The sequence below is a fragment of the Artibeus jamaicensis genome, unplaced genomic scaffold, assembly GCF_021234435.1.
Source record: "Artibeus jamaicensis isolate MK-2021 breed Jamaican fruit bat unplaced genomic scaffold, CSHL_Jam_final contig_233, whole genome shotgun sequence".
In the NCBI taxonomy this organism is placed as follows: domain Eukaryota; kingdom Metazoa; phylum Chordata; class Mammalia; order Chiroptera; family Phyllostomidae; genus Artibeus; species Artibeus jamaicensis.
The window spans coordinates 11,713,943-11,736,957 of NW_026521486.1; the positions used below are offsets into that span (position 1 = coordinate 11,713,943).

The 23,015-nt window shown below is 38.0% G+C and overlaps 1 protein-coding gene across 5 annotated transcripts in view; it reads right to left on the minus strand.

Moving 5' to 3' along the window:
* The window catches only part of RIC8B (RIC8 guanine nucleotide exchange factor B), a 102,175-nt gene that overhangs the window by 22,583 nt on the left and 56,577 nt on the right, over nucleotides 1–23,015 (minus strand). For all 5 annotated transcript variants that reach the window (XR_005084538.2, XR_005084537.2, XM_037160126.2 and 2 more), the window contains exons 6-8: nucleotides 22,822–22,917; nucleotides 15,759–15,903; nucleotides 3,511–3,655 (exon numbers count right to left, since the gene is read on the minus strand). Coding sequence is in view for 3 of the 5 variants with exons in the window: in XM_037160126.2 (XP_037016021.2) it covers nucleotides 3,511–3,655; nucleotides 15,759–15,903; nucleotides 22,822–22,917 (386 nt within the window). In the remaining 2 variants the exon portion in view is untranslated. The remainder of the gene's footprint in view (nucleotides 1–3,510; nucleotides 3,656–15,758; nucleotides 15,904–22,821; nucleotides 22,918–23,015) is intronic.

Genomic DNA, 23,015 nt, shown 5'->3' on the forward strand with positions numbered 1-23,015 from the left:
ATAGGGTTATACACATATAGCAAATGAAACCTGGAACAACACTGTAGCTTATCTAACACACCTGGCTTCTTTCTGGCCATTCGCCTAAACTATAATACGAAAGAAAAAGTAGAGAACTCAATCTGCAAAGTGCAAAACTGGTGTGGTTGCAAATATCACAAAGGCTAGTAAACTTACGGAACCTGTGCACATGGCAAAAATGGCTTTACTTTCAATTCCATCTTTTAGAGATCTGAATTTAGATTGTTTCATGACAGCTTACAGTACATAAAACCCAGTTCCTAAAAATGCTGGTTAAGTCTTATCATATATAAATATACCACCACAGCCCAAACTAGGCAAAGGAAAACTCTTCAAGTCCTAGTTTCTGGCTCATTTACTTCAAGAAATATTAAAGCCCTGACACATGGAGACAATTATAATGGGACCTGACTTAGAGCAGCACAACAAACCTTAACACATAAAAGAAAAAACCAATGAGTGCATAAATAAGTGGAACAACAAATTGATGTTTCTCTCTCTCAAACCAGTAAATAAAAATTGTAAAAAAAATTATCAACACAGCTGCTGCCCTAGCTACTGCTAAGAGAAAGAGTCAAGGTCATACCCAAGTTACTTAGCATAGTGCTTTTAAGCTTCTGAGTATAATTATGAACTACCATGGGGTATTAAGGGTGAAAGGAAGTCTCTTCAAGTTCCACCCACTTTGGCTGTCCTTTTCTTCCGCCCCTTGTATAGCAGTTATTTAAAGACACCTCTTTGGACCCCTAGGCTCCTAGGTACCCAGCCTGAAAGCCACTGATCTAAAATGAGCCAAATGTCCTTGCACATACATCTTTCAATTGACAGTTGGAATGATGTAAAAACCGTATCAGCCTGTTATACCACATAAACAGTTCAGGGGTCCCCATGCTCAGAGGCATAAAAGAAGCAGGTGTAAAAATTAGAATTTAAAAATTTGGTTTCTCTTTGATACAATAATAAAGTTTATCTGAAAACTTATAACAAACATGACTAGACACACACCAAAAAACTGTGCAGCATGTAACTTGATTCTAGGAGTATATTCTGTCTAAATGTACTAATTACAGAAAGCCATTTCCAGTCCATTAAATACATTTATTCTGACACAAAAAGGACTGTTGTGATATTAACTGTCTCCCATAGCCTGAATGTAAGCTCCATACAATTCTTGGTTTCAGATTCCACTACAGGATTACAGGTTACCTTGGTGCATTAATCAGAATCCACTTACATTTTCTACAATGGGACTAGGGCCAACTGGATGAAGGGTAACTTCTCTGCTTTTGCCAATACTAACAACTCTTGTGACTAAATGCATCATAAGAAATGCTGATCCTAGGAACACTGACTGGTGAAGGATAGGGAGGGGAGTAAGTGATCCTTTCAGATACTGATTTTATAAACTTCACTAGATTGTTAAAACGTTTTTTGTAACAATTTTTAGGGGGAAAGTTCTTTGAGCTCTTGTTTGCAGAGTGCTTTATTCACCACTACCCCTACAAGGACCATATAAATAAGTATTTTAAATAAACAAATCAAACATCCCACTATCCTGTTTCACCTGAAAGTAGGGAAGATGTAGGGAAAAAAGGCAGATGGGAAATACATCTGTATACTTGTACTGAGCAATGTGTAAGAAACACAGGATTTCATAACAGTGACTATTTGGACCATACTAACACACCATTCCTATGAACGGTGCAGGCCAGGTCCAAAGGCTAAAGAAGATTAGGGATGTAAGGCCCAAGTATAGAATCTTCCCAGATAATAACAATATCAAATATCATGGTCCTTGATTTTTTTAACAAATGGTGCTTTCCTGAAATCTAGCATTTCTATTTCCCATACCATCGGGAGAGAACCAGTGTTCTTGTGTTTTCTCTGCTCGCCCTTGTTATAGTAGCATTCTGGTGCTTGCTAGGTATCATTACAGAAGCCATCTACTGAACAAAAAGCAACATCAAGTTGCAACAATATCAACCACCCACAAGTATTTAAAAAGAGTCATCTAATATCACTGTGTCCACATCTGTAGGGCACGAAGAATGCCTAATGTAATTTCCATCCTCATAGTCTCAAGTAGTATATTTTAATGTGTCAAATGAAGAGACATAAAATATTAAATTGATATGGAAATACAGTTTATGGAATGTTGAAAATAAGAGCAAGTAAGACTATTTATAATTAAATTATATATACTTAGGGAAAGATTAAATATTTAGGGAAAGGTTCCTCTATATTGGCTTCAGATACTTGATAGAGATGCCCACTTTATAACATCTAAATGGTGGCAGTCTTAAGAACTTACTACTCTGAGTCACTGCCAGCATTCTCCTCGCCCACAACTCTCTCCCCACTGTGATCTACTCCAGAAGATCCCACTAAGGCTGACAGCACTGAGGATGAGAGAAGTAACACTACCTACTCAGACCTGATTTGCCAATACATGCAAAATAATTCCTGTCTAATTAGGGAATGACCTTTCACCTTCTGACCACCCATTACTTTCATGTCAACAGGGCACAATCTAGACTAAAAGAAAGATGGGGAACTAATTTTTCAGACAGTGATTTTCTATCCTTGACCAACTACTATATGACCCACACCACACTCTAGAAGACTATTAGTAGAAAACACAGTGTGTCGACATCACTGATGCCAAAAGGCAGTTACCTTTTTAACATTCAGTAATGGAAACCAGAAAACTGAGCTCAAACTACTTCTAAGTTGAAACTAAGAAATTTACCTGGGATGGGCACTGAGAGAGAGATGAAAAGGACAGGGAGAGAACAGAAGAAGGCAGAGGTGGTTTACTCTGTGACAGAGAAGAATTTGTGTCTTTGACTTGTCAGCTTTGAATCAGGGAAGACTTGACAGAGTCTCTGGTTTGCCTATTAAGTGAACTACAGCATCTGTTCAAAGGTGATTTCCTCAGTGTTTGAGTAAAATTTACTGTGAAGCCAAAGTTCTTTCCTTTTGCTAGTAATGTGCTTTGTTGCTTTATTGACTCATACAGGGTTTTATGCAAGAGGGAAGATCAAAATGTATGAAACCTACATTTAGCTTTCTAAGAAAGACTGAAGTATTAAATAACCAACTGAAATACTGGGTCTTGGTTATATCTTCTAAGATCTCAGCCTGTGGAAATGAAAGCAAAATGGTAGCAACAATGCTTTTTAAGTATATGATGGTAGATACAGTATATAAAAGTACCCCCTCTCTTAACACTTGGGGCAGGATAATGAGCATGTGGAAATTTATAATGAAGCAGAACATTTCTTGCGATTATTAACCTTCCCCAGTCACTTGAAGTCACTATCTAAGGCATGAACTATGAAATTGCCTCTAAAAACACTATTAAACAGAAAGCTTCCAAACCACAAAAGAAAAGAAACACTTGGAAAATGACAGACAAAGGAAGTGAAAGGCAAATAACCAACTCGAAGGCACAGACAGAGTTAGGTGAAAAGAAACTTGATACTATACTTTGGTTTTGCATTTTTGTATTCTTCAGTGTCTGTGTCCTCGTCCTCTGAGTACCAATTATCTCCTCTTCCTCCAGCCAAGAGGCCCCTGGCCGCCAACAGTCCTGCAGCATTCCCATAGCCAGTGTATTTCAGCAGGCTATCCACTGCAAAAACAGAACAGGTTTTTAGACAGGAATCCTTGGGTGTGCACTATCATCACTGACCACTCACCAATACAGGGAGGCTGGAGATGCAAGTCATGGCAGTAAATCTTCAAAGTGAAAATTTTCTGAAGTGTAGTAGTGGTTATACTGAACTACCTACAAATTCTCCTGTGTGCTGTGAGGACCAAAAGTCTTTTTCCAGGTTTCTGAAATTCAAATGGAGCTGATTTGAATAGACTCTGTGGCAGGAGTGGGGCCTCTGTGACCACCAGGACATTGGTAAGGGTGGTGTTTTAAGTGTTGTTTGCATACCTTATTTCTTGACCTGGGTTTAGAGATATATTGATTATAAACTGGAGTCAATGAGGGTCAGACTGTGATTTTACAAATACTGCCTGTCATGTAAAATTTTTCTTATACCCTTTATAGGAACTAGAGGGAAAGAAAATTTAAGGATATTAGCAAATAGGACAGGCCAAGTTACTGCTTTTCAAAAAAACTCAGCAACAATATATTTGAAAGCACATGGAATCCACTGAGAAGGTAGGCCCAGGAGGTAGACTGGCTGATTTTCAGTAATGAACCTTACTAGCTGCTTGACCTTGGGTACGTTATTTTGCAGCTCTGTACACCTCAATTTTCTAATCTGGAGAATTGGAATAGTATCTACCTCATTGGTCAATACATGCAAATTGCTTTAAAAAGTGTCTGGCACAGAGTTTTTCCCTGGTAATATTAGGTAAAATGATCTCTGATCATTTTTTACTCATCTGCGTCAACATAAAGACAAACAAACAAACATGCCCCACTGAGGCACTTGGTGCAGAGGTCCTCTGTACGTATGCCCTTGCTCTGTCATCAGTGTAAAGTGACAATCTCTAAGGGAAGCAGACACACACAACTTCTGCAAGGAAACCTTGAGCTGCAGGCATTTTTCTTTGTGTGAATGATTTCTAAGTACCTTTAAGGAAGATACTGAGCAATCACTAGCAGCTTTATTTAGGAGCACTTTCTTTTCTTTAGGTACAATTTCAAAGTGCACATTAAAATAATCAAGAGATAAAAACTGGCAAAATTTAATTAAGGCTTCCAATAAAATGGCAACCTAGAGACAACAGTAGGAAATGGAACATAACACTATCCATGTGTAAAGTTTCAGGAAAATCTATCCTGGAAATACCACTGTAATTCAAATCACCTAAAAACAGACAAAACGAAGCTGGAGAAGATTCTGAGGAGGGCAATTGAAATGACTTTGGGAACTAGAAAGGGGCAGTAGACAGGGCAACAGGTGGGTAAAGAAAGGAGATACATGTGCTAAGAATATGAAATCATGAATGGTATGGAGAGGATGAACAGTCATTCATTAAAATTTCCAATGCTTGAGCTACAGGGTACCTCCCTTGACACTGAAAATAAAAGGAAGTCCTGCTTTCAAAGAACATAGCAAGCTAATGTAAAAGGAAACATAGGTTATTAATAATATAAATAATTAGATTAAGTTTACACTGTAAGTCTCTACCATTTGCTACCTTACACCTGTTGGTAACTATAGTTTCTTCGGTGATAATTCAGTGGGTACTCAATAAACTCATATTAGAATTTAAAGAGAGAGCATAGAGGTGTAATTTGAAAGCCCTCTGGCTAAATCTGAGACGCTTTCTTGCATTCGGTACCTCTGTGGCAGGACAGCAAGAAGCTAGGAAAATTCCGTGGCCAATTTCTTTCCTAAAATGGTTTTAGAGAGTCAAAGCAGCCCTGCCTAGTCTCTTGCCTGTTGTTTCTTCTATCACAGGCCCCTTCTTGTTTCACTGTTGCTGGCCTTAATGAACGTACTCTCAGAATCACCTGGACCTGAGCTGTGAAATCTTTCCTGCATGAAGTCAAGAACCCATACACTGCCAGCTGGCCCTAGGCCAACCCGCTTCAGGCCCAGCCCTCTTTCTGGTAACAACTCTGCAAAATGAGGTTTACTTAAATTAATGAGTTCTTAATGGGTTATTAGGGAAAGTGAATATCCAGTGCATACAGGTATTCTTAAAATTCATGGAGTCAGACATGACCTTAATGGCACAAGGTCACTGAGGCCAGAGGATCATAGATCTGAACCCCCATCTCACTGTTAAGCATTTTTGACAGGGCTTATTTTTTAACAAATAAGGATGTTTAGTGGTCCAGAAAAGAAGTACTTACTGAAATTGTGAAAGTCTAAATTGACATGATATAAATAAATGGTTTAATTGAATGTACCTAAAAACGAAATAACAATAAAAAAAGACACAAAACGTAAATAACCATCTGTAATGGCTAAAGATAAAAAGTTTAAGAATTCAGAGTTTATCAAAGTTCAAAATAGGTTCAAAAGAAGTAAACAGAGCACTGAATAACCTGCTATCTTATGCAGACTATCCTCCTGGAAGCTAGTTAGCAGGAAAAATCCCCAGCACTTTTATGAAAATAATGCTTACTGCTCATTCAGCGGAACAAACATTATGTGCCAACTCTCTGACAGCTTCAGTTACAAAGACAATTTACAACACTCTGCCTTCAAAGCAGATGAGGCTATAGCATGAAATCCTTAAAATGGGGGTTGGGGCGGGAAGGCAAATGGACTACGAAATCCTCAAAGTGAGAAGCATTTTCCTCCCGAAGCTCTGACTGACATTAAATATTTTCAGTCCTTGGTTGGGAATCCGCATATGCAAGAGGTACTTAAGTTCTAGTGGTTGGCACCCCTCAGCCCTATGCTGAGGAAAGTCAACTGTATTTGGTGGAGTGTTTCTAGCTACTTTTTAGTTTATTGTCAAATATACCATATAACATCCTATTTGATACTGGGCAAAGTAGTAAAAAGGAAAATGGAGTGAACGTGGATAAGGTGAGCTGCTAAGACAAAGAAAAGGTAGTGTTCTGGTGGTCCTTAAAAGAGAAAGACACACAAATATGTGTATTCCTTGTCGTAGTAACCTAACCATCCATACAGTTAGGTGAAACCACTGCGAAAACGAAACAAATAGCATTCAGTCAGAAAGTTGTAATAAATACCTCACCATTATTTTATCAAGATGCTAGAGGGCACCGCCAACAGAGGAAAGCAAACAGCAGCACACTGCAAAGTCAGAAGTGCACCGGCAGCCATGGCATTGGTGCCTGTACAAACGTGGGTCTTACCACACTCAACCATGAAAACAAGAAAGAGGTTTTGCTCTCACCAAAGAAAAATGGCAGAGCCATATTCTACCAAAGACCCTTCTCTGCTACACAGAAAGGGATTTATAATCCTTTCCTTCCAAATACTGAAACTTTTAGAAATCCTATGCCAGCTTCTCTATCTACTATTCCTGTTTCCAATGTCATGTCCCTCCACACAAATGCCTGATATATCTTATAAAACAAAAATGACATTACCGCCTTCCTGGATAAAACTTTTAATTTCTCTCCTAAGGGCTGAAGCTCAAGTTCTAAAACAGAGCCTAAGGGGTTCTTCATTTTCTGACCTCTGCCTTCTTTCCCAAACTCATCCCCTAGTTGCTCCTACATATTATGAATTCCTCACACCTTGAACTAGCTTCTTTCTGTACATATGAAGGCTGTTTCTCATTTCTCTGTCTTCTTTTGTGAAGACTTTTTTTGACCTGTTCCACTACCAATCTCTCCCTCTTCCAGGTTACACAGTGCTGGCACATTCCTCCTCTTGGGAGTGCTTACCATAGTACATTGATATTATTCCTTTATATGCAGAAATCCACAAGACAATTACAGGATACAGGGTAGGCAAAAGTAGGTTTAATTTGTATGAAAAATACAATAATTAATAAATAATCATAAAAGAATAAACTCTGTTTCACATACAGCTGTAAACCTTCTTTTGCCCAACCTGTATTCACCACAGTGAATTTAGAGAGAGCACAAATTTTTGCTCTTTTGTTAAACACTTATGGGGCACCCACTATCTGTAAGGTACTTTGTTAAATACTACGGATCCAAAGATGAAGAAGGCATGATCTCTAACCTAAAAAAACTAATGTCTAGAATGAAAGTTCAACAGATAAAGTTACAACACAACAAATGTAGAAAGTATTAAAACCAGAGATACATAAAAATTATACAAAGAGAATAATTAACTCTGTTGGATGATCAGAGATGTCTTCACAGAGATGACGCTGAACCTCATCTTCAAGGATAAATAAAGCTCACCATGCTAACAAAGATGGGGAAAGGTATTCCATGGGAAAAGAACAGCATCTGCTAAATCATGAGGGTATGCCAAGAAATGGTGCAGTATAATCAGGCAAGAATCAAGAACTTAGTATGATTAAGAATATACTACGGAGACAGAGATGGAGGAAATTTTTGGATTTTACCATGCAGGTGACAAGAAGTCATGAACAGTTTTACAGGATGAATGATAAGATTATATTTGTATTTTTAGAATAATCCCTCTGTTAGTCATGTGAAAGATAAACTGAAAAAAACTTCACCAGAAAGAGAGATGATACTTTACTAGTTTATTAAGTAATATTTACATTTGGAAATCCCCAGAAAAAAAGGCTAAAACAGAAGTCAAAGGAGAGAATAAGATCACCCAGGGAGTAATGTGAAGTAAGAACAGGGGCCAGAAAAGAACTCTATAGACTAGTGTGGCAATTAAATGTGGACAAAGTTAGGTGTTAGCAAACAAGAATACGAAGAAAAGGGAGGCAGGTCAAAGAAAATATAGGAGCGTGTGGTAGCACAGAAACAGAGTGGTCCATAGTATCTACTGCTAGGAGAGATTTAGGAAGAGAAAGACAAAAAATACCTACTGTGTAATTTGTTACTTACCTTGTGACCTAAGAGCATTTTCAGTGGAATCTGGGGGGCAGGGAACGGCAGTGGAAGCCTGACTGACAGCAAGCCGAAGCCCGAGTGGGCCTCAACCAAAAAGAAAAGCAGGTCAATCTTTCAAGATACTAAAATGTGTAGGGCAGTGACAGGAAGATGCATATATGTTGAAGAAAACACTGGGGAGAGTTAAAAAACAAAAGTATAAAGGGTAATGCCTGATGGAACAAGCCTTCTGAGAAAACAAGAAGAGAAGATCAAGGAGACTCTTTAGCTCTGAGCTGAAGAGACACACTTCTGAGAGGGCAAGGAAACAAAGGTAAGTTATAAAGGTCTGGGGGTTTGGGCTGAGGGATTTCAAGCCTTATTTATCTCTGTAATTCAGCCCCCACCAAAATGCCCAGCACATAGTGGGAAGTAACGAATGTGTTAAAAGGGGAGGGGGAACCCCACAAAGGCAGGGGGGTTTACGAATTATTTTTATTCAACCATGTAAGGCCTAACTTTAGGCTCACTTCAGAAAGTACTTAATTAAAGGAGGTGATTAAAGTTTAGTTTTGTCGGGGCTCCACAAAACAAGTCAGTAGCAGGAGCACACGTTAACTCGTGGGCCACCATCAGTTGATCGTTTAGCCTGGCACAGATGGGTAGGAACATACGTGCACAGTTCTCTCTGTGCCAAGTCTTCCATGAAATTCTGCCCTCTGTATCTCACCCCACTTCAGTTTTCCTTCTAAATCCAGTCTCTGTGTTCCCAACCCAGTTTGATGGCTGCTTGTTGTCTCTACTCAGTGGTCTGACTTTTGAGCCTTGATCACGGCATCTTCACTTTCTTTCTTTTAAAAAAAAATTAATTGTATTTTTTTTCCATTACCATTTACCCCCCTCCACCAACAATGGTGACTGTCCCTGTCCATGTCCATGAGTTCTTCTCTTTTTCTCCATCCCGCCACCCTCTAACGCTACCCCCAACCTCCAGAGCTGTCAGCCTGTTCTCTCTCTAAATTCCCACTTCTGGGAATTTATCTGAAGAAACCTGAAACACAAATTCAAAAGAATATAGGCACCCCTATGTTCATTACAGCATTATTTACAATCACCAAGATTTGGAAGCAGCCCAAGTATCCATCAGTAGGTGAATGGATAAAACAACTATGGCACATTTACACAGTGGAATACTATTTATTCAGCTGTAAAAAAGAAGAAAATTTTACCCTTTGTGACAGCATGGATGGACCTGGAGAACATTATGCTAAGTGGAATAAGCCAGTCAGAGAAAGACCAATACCATAGGATTTCACTCATATGTGGAATCTAATGAACAAACTGAACTAACAAGCAAAACAGAGACAGACTCAGAGAGAGTGAGAAGGCTGACAGCTCTCAGTGCGGGGTGGTTAAGGGGTGGAGGGATTGAGCAAAAGGGACTCATGGACAATAGTGTGGTGACTGCAGTGGGGATAAAGGGGAATAAATGGTAATGGGAAAAATACAATAAAAATAAATTAATTTGCATTTCTCTGATGATTGGTGACATTGAACATCGTTTCATATGTCTATTGGCCATTTGTATGTCCTCTTTGGAGAAACATCTGTTCTGGTCCTTTGCCCATTTTTAAACTGTACTGTTTATTTTATTTGGTATTGAGTTTTATAAGTTCCTTATAAATTTTGGATATTAACCCCTTATGAGGTATACTGGCAAATATCTTCTCCTATTCGTCCATACTACCCAGAGCAATCTACATATTCAAGAGAATTCCTATCACGTTACCAATAACGTATTTCACAGAACTAGAGCAAATATTTTTAAAGTTTATCTGGAACTACAAAAGGCCCTGAATAGCAATAGCAATCTTGAGAAAGAACAAAGTTGGAGGAATCATGCTACCTGATACCAAACTACACTAGAAGGTTGTACTAATCAAAACAGCATGGTACTGGCATAAAAAGAGACACAGAGATTAATGGAATAGAATAGAGCGCCCCAAAATAAATTCACATCTTTATGGTCAATTAATATTTGGCAGAGGAAGCAAGCACATACAATGGACCAAAGATAAGTTTATTCAATAAATGGTGTTGGGAAAATTGGACAGATATGTGCAGAAAAATGAACCTAGACCACCTCATTACACCACATACAAGAATAATTTCAAAATGGATTAAAGACTTAAATGTCAGACCTAAAATCATAAAAACCCTACAAGAAAACATAGGCAGTAGAATTTTGGACATTGCTTGTAGCTGTATTTTATCTGATATATTTCCTCAGGCAAGGTAAACAACAGAAAAAATAATCTAAGGGACTACATCAAACTAACAAGTTTTTGTACAGTAAAGGAAACCATCAACAAAATAAATGGTACCTTCATTTTCAAACAGCTCTGAATATCCTTAAAAGGTAAGTTCAGCCACTAGAAATTTATTTTCTTTTGCTACAGTCTGCCTCCAAACCCAACCCAAATTCCAAATTTTGATAACTTTTATAAGTTCAATGAGGACTACAAACTTTTTTTTTTGCCAGAAGATTTTAAAATTAGAATTAGTTGACAGCATTTAAAAACTGAGAGACTTTATGTAATAATTCAGAGTTCTGGCTTCTCTGGGAAAATAATGTAAGATTTGGTAACAATGGCTCCATGTTCCTTCATAGTAATAATCAGCTGTTCCCCAGTCCCAACCTACTATCTCCTCCACAATGAGCCCAGTATCAGTTTTCACTTATCATCTTATGTCCAGTCCATTTGACTTACTTTTATTACCAGCCTGGCACTTGTACGCATTTGAGTCATAACCCTTGATAAGAAAGTAAATAATATGAGGGCAGAAAACTTTTTTATCTTGTACAGATACCTCTGTATTCCTAGGTTCTAGCTCAAAAAGTATTCGTTAAATTAGTAAATTTTTATTCCAGAAGAATAAATCTACTAAAGTTAAAATCAAATTGGAAGAAAAGGCAGATGAATTGTACATATTCAATTATACATATGAATTGTTAAAGGTCAAATAAAAAAGATATAATTTTGCTAATATGGGTTGCCTTTGGGCTCAAAGTTAGGACTATGAAACACAGATATTGGGTTCAAGGGGGAATGAAGCTAACCACTGCAAATGAAAAACAATGAACAAACTCCTTTATAAATGCACACACTGTATTTGCTATGATATCCACTAAGTCATTAGAAAGGCTATTATATTTAGGCATAAATACATCTACTATGTTTGCTGACATCCTCTAAGTCATTAGTAATTTGACTATATTTAGACATGTAATTTATGTTATTTAGATATATAATTATAAAGGAATAAACTTTATTTTCCCCATTTAATAACTTTTTAGAAGTAACACAGGAAATGTATGCTCATTGCAGAAAAAATTACAAAATACAGAGAACTAAAAAAAGCTTACAGTCATCCTACTACTCAGAGGAAACAATGGATACTATTTTAGTGTTTATTTTGATAAACCTTTTTTAATGGATACACATGTGGGTGGTTTAGATCTGTGTGTATACACACACACATACATAATTATACTTTAAAAAACAGCTAATTTCTGATCTCAGAAAAATTGATTCAATTCAGCCAGTATTCAGAGGTTATATGCTAGGTACTATACCTGTCAATTCTTTTTTCAAAGTCATGAAAGAACTGAGTTGTTTAAAAGAGCAGATGTTAAGTACCTAGTCTATGATAATAATTGAAGGCAATTATTATTACAGGAAATATGGCAAAACTGAATGATAAGACTCAAATTTGGGCTTCAGCCCTAAGCAACTACGTAACCTTGGAGAAGTTACTGAAAGGCTCTCAAATGCCAGACTGTCTCCCTTATGACACTGGAATACTATTTATCTTAGATGGTCCTTATGAGAATTCAATGGGATTATGGAATAGGACATTCAGCACATGGTACCTCAACACATAACAGCTGCTATGATCATTATGATATTGGTCAAATTATGTTGCTAATATACCATCATAGCAGGAACTGAAGTGGCTGAATCAATCAGTCAAATATGAAGTTCAGAAATTCAATGGATACAACTCAATAGCAAAAATATGAATACAGCTGAACCTCAAACAACACAGGTTTGAACTGTGCACATGGGCCCACTTACGTGCATATTTTTCAATAAATATGTACTGTAAATATATCTTCTCTTCCCTATGAATTTCTTAACATTTTGTATTTTTACACTTACTTTAAGAATGTAGTATACAATACATACACAAAATATGTGTTAATTGACTGTTTATGTTCCTGGCAACAGTAAACTATTAGTAGTTAAGTTTTGGGGGAGACAAAGTTATATGTGGGTTTTCAACAGTGTGGGAGGTCAGCACCCCTAAACCCCTATGTTGTTTGAGGGTTTAGGGGTGTAAGTTGATTATAACTGGGCAAAGGACCTGAATAGACTTTTTTCCAAGGAAGAATGGCCACTATTACATGAAAGGGTGCTCAACATCACTAATCATCAGGAAAATGTATACCAAAACCAAAATAAGAGACAACCTCAAACCTGTTAGGATGGCTTTTATCAAAGACAAGAGATGGTAAGTGTTGGCAAGCATGTGGCAAAAAGGGATTCCTTGTACACTGCTGGTGGGAATATAAATTGGTGCAGCTATTATGGAAGACACTATGGAAGTTCCTTAAAAAATTAAAAACAGAATTACCATATGATCTAGCAATCCAACTACTGGGTATATTTCCAAAGGAAATGAAATCAGTATCTCCAAGAGATATCTGCATCCCCAAGAGATATCTGCATTCCCATGTTCATTGCAGCATTATTTACAATTGCCAAGATATGGAAATGAGCTAAGTGTCCACCAACAAATGAATGGATAAAGGAAATATGGTAAATAAATAAATACACATACACACACAATATCATTCAGCCTTGACAAAGAAGGAAATCCTGTTATTTGCAACAATATGGATAAACCTAGAGAACATTATACAAAGTGAACAAGCCAAATACTGTATAATCTCACTTATATGTAGAATCTTAAAAAAAGAAAGAAAGAAAAAGACAACTCATAGGATCAGAGTACAATTGTGGTTACCAAGGGGTAGGGTAGGGGGTATGGGAAGTGGGGAGAGGCTGGTCAAAGAGTATAAGCCTTCAGTTATAACATGAATAAGTTCTGGGGATCTAATGTACAGCATGGTGATTATAATTAATACTGTATTGTACATTTGAAATGTGCTAAGAAAATTAGTGTTCTCACCACACACAGTAACTATATGACATAGTGGATGTATTAACTGAAAGTGATAATAACTTTATAATGTGTATTTATATCAAATCATCATGTTATGTACTTTAAATGTATACAGTTTTATTTGTCAATTATACCTTGATAAAGCTGGGGTAAAAAAACAAAAAGAATTCAACTGACTTAAGATTTTGAGAGATGTGAGTAAAGTTTTCTACTTCTAAATGATCTATCTCACAAAACTGAGATACTATAAAAGAGTGGAATATAAAACCTGCTTAGATGGGACTTTTATACCAGTATGTTCATAAACTAGGAGATGAAGAAATGGGTAAGAATATCAGAATAACAGTCAAAGTGCCTTGTTTGGAGAACATACATTTTGCCTAGCAAATAACCAATACAATTTTAGGAAACATATTAAATTGTTAGATGTGTCTCAGAAGACAATAACTTTTTTTACTTATAAAACAGCATTCATTACGTTATAATGTAATTATGTTATATAGTTATTTTTAAAATCTTTCTACTTCTATCTTACCCTATCTCAAAAGTAAAGGCTGTCTCTTACACATTTTTGTACTTCTATCTAGTATACTATATAGCTCGTACTCTAACAATTTATTTACTACAGAACTTAGTCAATAGCTCGTACTCTAACAATTTATTTACTACAGAACTTAGTCAAGAGCCCTTGCTAGAGTGCACATCATAATTACACTAGCCAAGATTAAAATGAAGGAGAGAATCCTAGAAGCAGCAAGAGATAAGGGGACAGTCATCTACAAAGGAGCTCCAATCAGACTGTTAGCTGATTTCTCAAAAGAGACTTTACAGGCAAGAAGGGGCTGGAAAGAAGTATTCCAAGTCATGAGATCCAAAGACCTATATCCAAGATTACTCTATCCAGCAAAGCTTTCATTTAGAATGGAAGGACAGATAAAGTACTTCTCAGATAAGATCAGATTCAAGGAGTTCATCATCACCAAGCCCTTATTATATGAAATATTAAAGGGACTTATCTAAGAAAAAGAAGATAAAAAAGATGAACAGTGAAAGGACAGCAAACTCACAGTTATTAACAACCACACCTAAAACAAAAACAAATTAAGAGGACAACTAGATCGGGAGCGGAACCATAGAAATGAAGATCACATGGAGGATTAGCAACAGGGGAGTGGGAGGTGGAAAAGGGGGGAGAAGGTACAAAGAATAAGTAGCATAGACGGTAGGTAGAAAATAGACAGGGGGGAGGACAAGAATAGTATGGGAAATACAGAATCTAAAGAATTTGAGACATGTGGACATAGACTAAGGGGGGGGATGGTGGAGGAGGGGGTATGCAGGGTGGAGGGGAATGAAGGGGGGGGAATAGGACAACTGTAATGGCATAATCAATAAAATATTTTTTTTTTTAAAAAAAGAGCCCTGACTGGTGTGGCTCAGTTGGTTGGGCATCATCCAGCAGAGCAAAAGGTCACTTGTTCAGTCCCCAGTTGGGGCATGTACAAGAGGCAACAGATCAAGAGAGGGGAGAGGTTTCTCTCCCTCTCTTTCTCCCTCCCTTACCTTCTCTCTAAAAACAAACAAACAAACAAACAAACAAAATCCTAGGGGGGAAAAAAAGAACTTAGTGAAGAAACCAAAGCTCCTATAGCTTTAATTGCAAGAGGCATTAAAAGGGGAACTAACCCAGGCCTTTTTCAGTTATCAAAACCAGAACTAATACAGCATCTGAATTAGCTGCGCAGATTTTTCATAATGGATCCAGGTCTCGATTCATCAAGATTTAGAAGTCTGGGTTAAGGATATAGAAGACAGAGTTTAAGTGTGAGTGTGTTTAGTAGTATATCTGCCTGTCTCAATGAATTGAGAAGCAAACAGAAAATGTCTTTAAATTATTACTTTTAGTATCTCCTCAGGCCCCTAATAGAACAGATAGAGAGTAACCTCTGAAAAGGGTGGAATGATATACCTACTACCACCAGAAAGATTTTTGGAACTCCCTCAGATAAATATAAAAGTAGAGGGCAAGGAGAGTTTAACCTACCTCTCTCCTTGCAAAGGACAAAAAGGAATTCAGCAGCAATTTGTTTGACTCCAAGGTCAACATGTGTCATGAGGCGCACCAGCTTATTTCTCACAGTTGAGCCGACTTCAGGTCGATTTGTCACATCCCTCAGTGGTGGTAAAACCTAACGGTACAAATGCAAAAACCATCATGAATCGTGGGTGCCAGGGCAAGCAAGGATGACATTATGAAACTGGTTAGACTTGTAATGTCTACTGAGCTCAGGTTTGTAAGAGTGGAAAAAAACATTAAAAAATAAATAGGTATGCTTCCAAATAAAATAAAACTAAACAACAACAAAAATAAACCTCAAATAAGTCCATGCCTGTAATGAAATTTTGTTTGAAGAGAAACATCTCTTCGCTGTACCAGCAAGATGTACTCAAATCCGTTTCTGAGCTTCTGCTCATCACAGCACCTGGAATCCCTCTGCTTGCCTCTATCAAAATCCATTTTCAAGTCTGGGTCATGTTTTTCTTTATTCCATGGAGGCTTCCTTAATACACTGACTCATATCAATTTTTCCCTTCATTTAATTTCTGTAACATTTTCCATTTACTAGAAAAAAATCTGTCCTTACGTTTTATTTTATAATAAAAATGGCTATTATTACTTTCTATGTGCTAGTTTCTATAATAGGGGATATACATGCTAATAGGCAGAATAGGTGACACACACACTATTTTCCATAATCAATCCTCACAGTAACCTTGCATGGGAGGTAGTGACATCACCATCATCCCAACTGTATAGACTGAGCCTCAGAAGGCTTAATGTGTAACTTGCTTGGTTTCATTTGCTCAGTCACCCACCCATCTACCCAGATTCCATTCCCTCTTCTGGGTCTCCTCTCATATCACTGATAGCTTTTTCTCAGTTTCTTCTACTGATTCACTTCTTTCTTGTTTTCTGTGTGTTGGAATATTCAAAGGTTGAGTTCTTGAGCAATATTTTTTCATTATTTTCACTTACTCTAGGGAGTGATTTCATCCAGTATTGTGGCATTACATGCTCTCTATATACTGATAGCTCCTTAAGTTACGTCTCCATCTTGATTTCTTCTCTGACCTCCAGACTTTTATAGGCCTCTCAGATGCAGCCTGTCCTAAATAGAACTCTTGATGCTCTCAGCAAAGCTGTTCCTTCTGTAGTTTTCTACCTCATTAGATGGCAAGTCCATTCTTCCAACTGTTTGGTACAAAAACCTTGGAAATATTCTTGACTCCTCTCTTTCACACCCACATTCACTCTATCCACAAATTACTTTGGGCTCTACCTTTGAATATATGCGCAATCCAACCACTTCTCACTACCTCTAGTATTACCAAATCCGAGCTACCAATACTTCTCACCTGGACTATTGCCACAGCCTCCTAAGTGGTCTCTGATTTCATCCTGGTCTTTCTATGACTTATTTTCTATATACCAGCCAACATGATCCTTTGAAAGTCAGGTCATGTCTTCTCAGTGTCTTCCAGTTCCCATGGCTTCTCATCCCACTCACAGGAAAAGACAAGGTCCTTACTACTCCCTTGGGTTTCACACACTCCAGCTTCCTGTTACTCTTCTGACTGCTTTTCTACTACTTGTTTACATGGGTACAGCCACACAAACCTCCATGGAACTCCTTAAACACACCAGGCAACTTTCTGCTTCTTGGTCTTTGCATTTGCTGCTCCCTTTGCCCAGTGTATCTTTTTTTTAGAAACTTGCATGGCTTATTCCCTTACTCCCTCAGGCCTCTGTTCAAATGTCACTTATAGGAAGATACTCCTTGACCACCTACATAACTAACCTTTACCATTTTCTTTTTTACTGCCCTTCTTCTTTAATTTTCCTCATAGCATTTATCACCACCAGACACAGTATTTACTTATTTCTTTATTGCCTGTCTTCTCCTACCAGAGTCAGTGTGGTATAGGAGTAGAAATTTGTTTTGTTTACTCTTCTCAGTGCCTGGTAATTATAGGCAATAATTCTTGTCTGAAGGAAGAATAAATCAATTCAAGCCAATTTTTAAAAGTGACTTCTATAAGCTAGGCACTATGCTAACGAATGAGGATAGACAGAGTCAATCCTCATTCAGTCAATAATAATTTACTGTGGCAGACCTTTTATATGTATATTATTTTATTTAATCTATTCCACTTATTTTCTTCCTTCCCTCACTCTCTATACTGAGTGCCTACCATATATCAGAAGGTACTGGAAGCAATGAAGATATAGCTATGAATAAAAATGGAAACAAAGTCTCAAAAAATTGAGTAACCTACCCAAAGGGTTTACAAAATCCCTATTTTAACATCCCTGGAAGGGCAGGGTAGAGCGCAATGCTCCTTGTGTTCAATGGGCACAACACAGTGGTACAGGAAAGTCTTACTATTTGCTTCAGTCAACCATACTGAGTTTACCTTCTAATTCTAGAAGAATGGGACTTGTAACAAATGATTTCATGTAGCATGTTCCCACAGTTCCAGAGTACAGAATCTACTAACAAAGGTTATCACACAAAAATTTTGTTAGCTATATTTTGGACTCCTTAAAACACGTTTTTTAAGTGCAATTTGGATGTTTTTATTTTTATATATCACTCCCAGACAAACTACATAGGTATGGACCCTTTCTTTTACCTTCCAAATACTACTCTCCAACAATCTTCCTTTCCTTTGACAAATCTCGTCCAGCTTATTTTTCAAATTCACAGCATCCTCATCTCTTCTATATGCCTTTACCGACTAACTGACCCAACTTGGATCACTCATTTCTACCATCTATTCTCTTTCTACCTGCCCAAACACAGAACAGTCAAGACCAATTTCCTTTGGGTATACATGAATAGGATTTCATCAGGTATTAACTATAGGGCATAATAATTAGGTTCCATTTACACTATTATCAAAGCTAGTCATTTGTTACTTTAAGTTCTGCTTTTCCTGATTATCACACTCTACAGTGTATCCTCCTCAGAAGGAAAGTAGATTTATGTATTGTGCCTTGTATCTTTAGTTACAAGGCACAATTTCATCTACTTACAGAGTTTCATTAACTTATCTACCTATCCTGTAGTGTTTCTTTGAGGACAGGGAGTGTCTCTCATTACCTCTTGTATCTACATAATAGGTGACCCAAGGCCTTCATATAAAGAAGCTGTTTAACAAATAAGGTTTTTTGGCTGTCTTGATTAGAGATAGCAAAATCTAAACAGTTTAGTTGTGCCTGGATCTCCTATGTGACGAAGCAAAATGTATAAAACTTAAGAGTATTTTCGTTTATTCTTCTTCTTCAAGTCCTCCTGGTCATGGTAAAATGTCCTAACATAGTCAAACTTGGAAATGACCTTAATTCATTAATTAACTAGTTTATTTTGCCCAAATGACTATTTATATTTTCATAATACCTCTCTCTTCCTCCAACAGACTGTAAATTCCTCAGAGACAGACACCCTATTTTCTAATCTCTCCTAATCAGCAACATCTATTAACATGCTCTACACATAGTGAAGTGCTTTCTAAATCTTGACCACAAACATAAAGGGGGGAAATGAACCTCATTCATTTATTAGGGGAAATTCTATAAGGCAATAAATGAACAATGGGGTGAATTGTGGTACGATGTACTGGAATGTGTAAAGGAAGAGAAGAAACTAGGTAGAGGGGATGGAAAATCAAGAGATTAGTTTGGGATATGTTAAACTTAAGATACTTCCTACACATCTGCCCTGACCAGTGTGGCTCAGGAGCATTGTCCAGTAAGCCAACAAGTTGTGGTTTGATTCCAGGTCAGGACACATGCCTAGGCTGCATGTGTGATGCCCAGTGGGGGGGGGGGGGGGGGGGGCGGGGATAAAAGAAACAACTGATTGATGGTTCTTTCCCTCATTTTCTCTCTCTCTCCCTCCCTCCCTTTCCTTTTCTCTAAAATCAATAAGCATGTCCTCAGGTAAGGAAAAAAAAAAGATACTTACAACTTACTACACATCCAATGGGAGGAGATGAGTAGGTAGTTTACTATATAAGTCTGGACCTTAGGGGATAGGTTAGGGCTGGAGATAGAAATTTGGGAATCATCAGTATTTGGATGATTTTCAAAACCATGACTGCTGAATAAAATCAGGGAGAATACTGCTAAAGATGGGCAGAGAAATGGGGAAGCAGCTTCAGAAGTGGTGTTAGGGGAGGTTTTTTTGTTTTTGTTTTATAACAGCTTTATTGATATACAATTCACATACCTTATAATCACCTGTTTGTTTATTTACTTATTTATTTATTTATTTATTTATATTTTATTCATTATGCCATTACAGTTGTTTTATCCCCTTCATTTCCCTCCACCCTGCACACCCCTCCCCCACCATCCCCCCTTTAGTTTATGACCACGTGTTTCAAGTTCTTCAGTTTCTGTATTTCCCATACTATTCTTGCCCTCCTATCTATTTTCTACCTACCGTCTATGCTACTTATTCTTTGTACCTTCTCCCCCTTTCTCCTCCACTCCCCTGTTGCTAACCCTCCACGAGATCTTCATTTTTATGGTTCTGCTCCTGATCTAGCTGTCCTCTTAGTTTGCTTTTGTTTTAGGTGTGGTTCTTAATAACTGTGAGTTTGCTGTCCTTTCACTGTTCATATTTTTATCTTCTTTTTCTTAGATAAGTCCCTTTAATATTTCATATAATAAGGGCTTGGTGATGATGAACTTCTTGAATTTGATCTTATCTGAGAAGCACTTTATCTGCCCTTCCATTCTAAATGAAAGTTTTGCTGGATAGAGCAATCTTGGTTGGATTTCATGACTTGGAATACTTCTTTCCAGCCCCTTCTTGCCTGGAAAGTCTCTTTTGAGAAATCAGCTGACAGTCTGATGGGAGCTCCTTTGTAGGTGACTGTCCCCTTATCTCTTGCTGCTTCTAGGATTCTGTCCTTCATTTTAATCTTGACTAATGTAATGATGATGTGCTTTGGTGTGTTTCTTCTTGGGTCCAATTTCTTTGGGACTCTCTTGAGCTTCCTGGATTTCCTGGAAGTCTGTCCTTTGCCATATTGGAGAAATTCTCCTTTATTATTTGTTCAAATAAGTTTTCCACTGGTGGCTGTTCCTTTCCCCCTTCTGGTACCCCTATAATTCGGATATTGGAGTGTTTAAAGATGTCCTGGAGGTTCCGATGTCTCTTCTCATTTTTTTTGAATTCTTGTTTCTTCATATTTTCCTGTTTGGCCATTATTTTCTTCCTTCTGGTTCACTCCCTTGATTTGAGTCCCAGTTTCCTCTTCATCACTATTGGTTTCCTGTGCAATTCCCTTCATTTCAATTAGTTTTGCCTTCATATGTTCCTCTAATTTATGACTAAAATCAACCAGTTCTGTAAGCATCCTGATCACCAGTGTTTTGAACTGTGCATCCGAAAGTTTTGCTATTTCTTTGCTGCTTAGATTTATGGGGTCTGGGGCTTTGAAATCTTCTTGAGCCATTTTTGGTCTGTTCGCACCTGTTAATTATGAGGAGCGGAGCCTTAGGTGTTCACCAGGGCAGGGCCACTGAGGTCGCTGGGTTGTGATGCTGTATGTGGGGGCGGGGTCAGAGTGGGGAAATGGCGACTCCCTCTGCTGCCTCTCGCTGCTGGGGCCTGCTGGGTCCTGTCTCACCGCCCACTCCCTTGCTGTTCTATGTGCGCATGAATGCGGGACCACAGTCAATCCGCCGCCCTGCACCCACGCTGGGTACACCGGTCATTCACTGGGTCGCTCACTGGGTCTGCCCGTTGCAACCCCAGGCTTGGGATCCGCGCGCCTGAGTCTGTCTGACCGAGTTTTCCTGTGCAACCCCACTCTGCCAGCTGCTGGCTTTGCCCTTCTTACCCATCAGGGTGAAGAATTTGTTATCAGACTTCCGAAAAGTTCAATTTTCTGTGTTCTGGCTGTGTTTTCTGTTGCTAGTATTTAGTTGTCTCTAAACTTGGTTGTGGGAGAAAGCACGGCGTCTCCACCTATGCCTCCATCTTGGCGGAAGTCACCAAGGGAGGGTTTTTTATTTGTAATGGAAGATGTGTTCGGGTGCAAATAAATGCAGGAATCAAGTTCTTGAGAAGGTGAGAAGGAAAGGGATCCAGGATAAAAGTGCAGAAGGTGGCCACAGAAGGAAATAGGGACAATGCATCCATTGTGATGGAAGGGGAGACAAAAGATATGGTGGTAAAGATGCAGTGATGGAAAAATGATTTCTTACCATGACCCACTACTACCATCCTACTTCAAACCTTCATCATCAGCTCTCTTTGGGCTGGTCTCCTCTCATCTACTTACACTCCTATTCTATCCTACAAATGGTAGCCAGAGTTATCTTTAAATGAGGTCACATCACTCCCCTGCTCTGAATGGACCAATGCTTTCCCATATCACGTAAAGAGAGTCAAAAGTCCTATACAATCTTAAGTTATTTAGTTCTTGCTTACCTCTTGCACTTCATTCACCACTCTTCCCCTTGCACACTGTTATCTAGCCTTCTTGCTTTTTCTTAAGCATTCCAAAGCATCGTCTCCTCTTAGGGACTTTGAACTTGTTCTCTCTGGTACATTCCTCTTCCAGAATATTCTCAGAAATCCTCTTCTTATTCAAATTTCTGCTCAAATGTCCTTTCCTTAGAAAGGCCCTCCTTTACTCTTAAGTCTCCCCTGCTGCACCTATCTTCAGAGCATGTATCACTACTTGCCATTATATCATATACTTATGTTTACTTTTTGTCCCCCCACTATAAGATAAATGCCACAAGACGAAGACTTCACCTGTATTTCAATGCTTAAAACAATGCTTAGCGCACAACACACAGTAGATTTCAATAAGTATTTGTTGACTAAAAGAACAAATGACTCAAAAAATAGACAGGATCAGTTATTTCCGGATTAGGAAGATTTCAACAATTAAAACAAACTTTTCTGAGTTTCTGACTTTCAGGAAAAAAACATTATGAAAGAATTCAACTCATTAACTCTATGTTTATAAAATCCACATAGAAGATTAACTTTTTGATGTAATGTGCATTGAGCAGTTACCTGATCTTTGAGAAATTTTCTGATGTTTCGATGGGCTCGGGAACATTCTGTTAATAAGCTGAGAACTGGAGTTAAGCCCTCTCTATAGCTGCTTCCCTAAAAAGAAAACCGTACATGCTACATTAGCTTAGTTTCCAACAGTATTACTTTCCTCCATATAATAGCATATAATATACCTTTTTGAGGGGGAGACA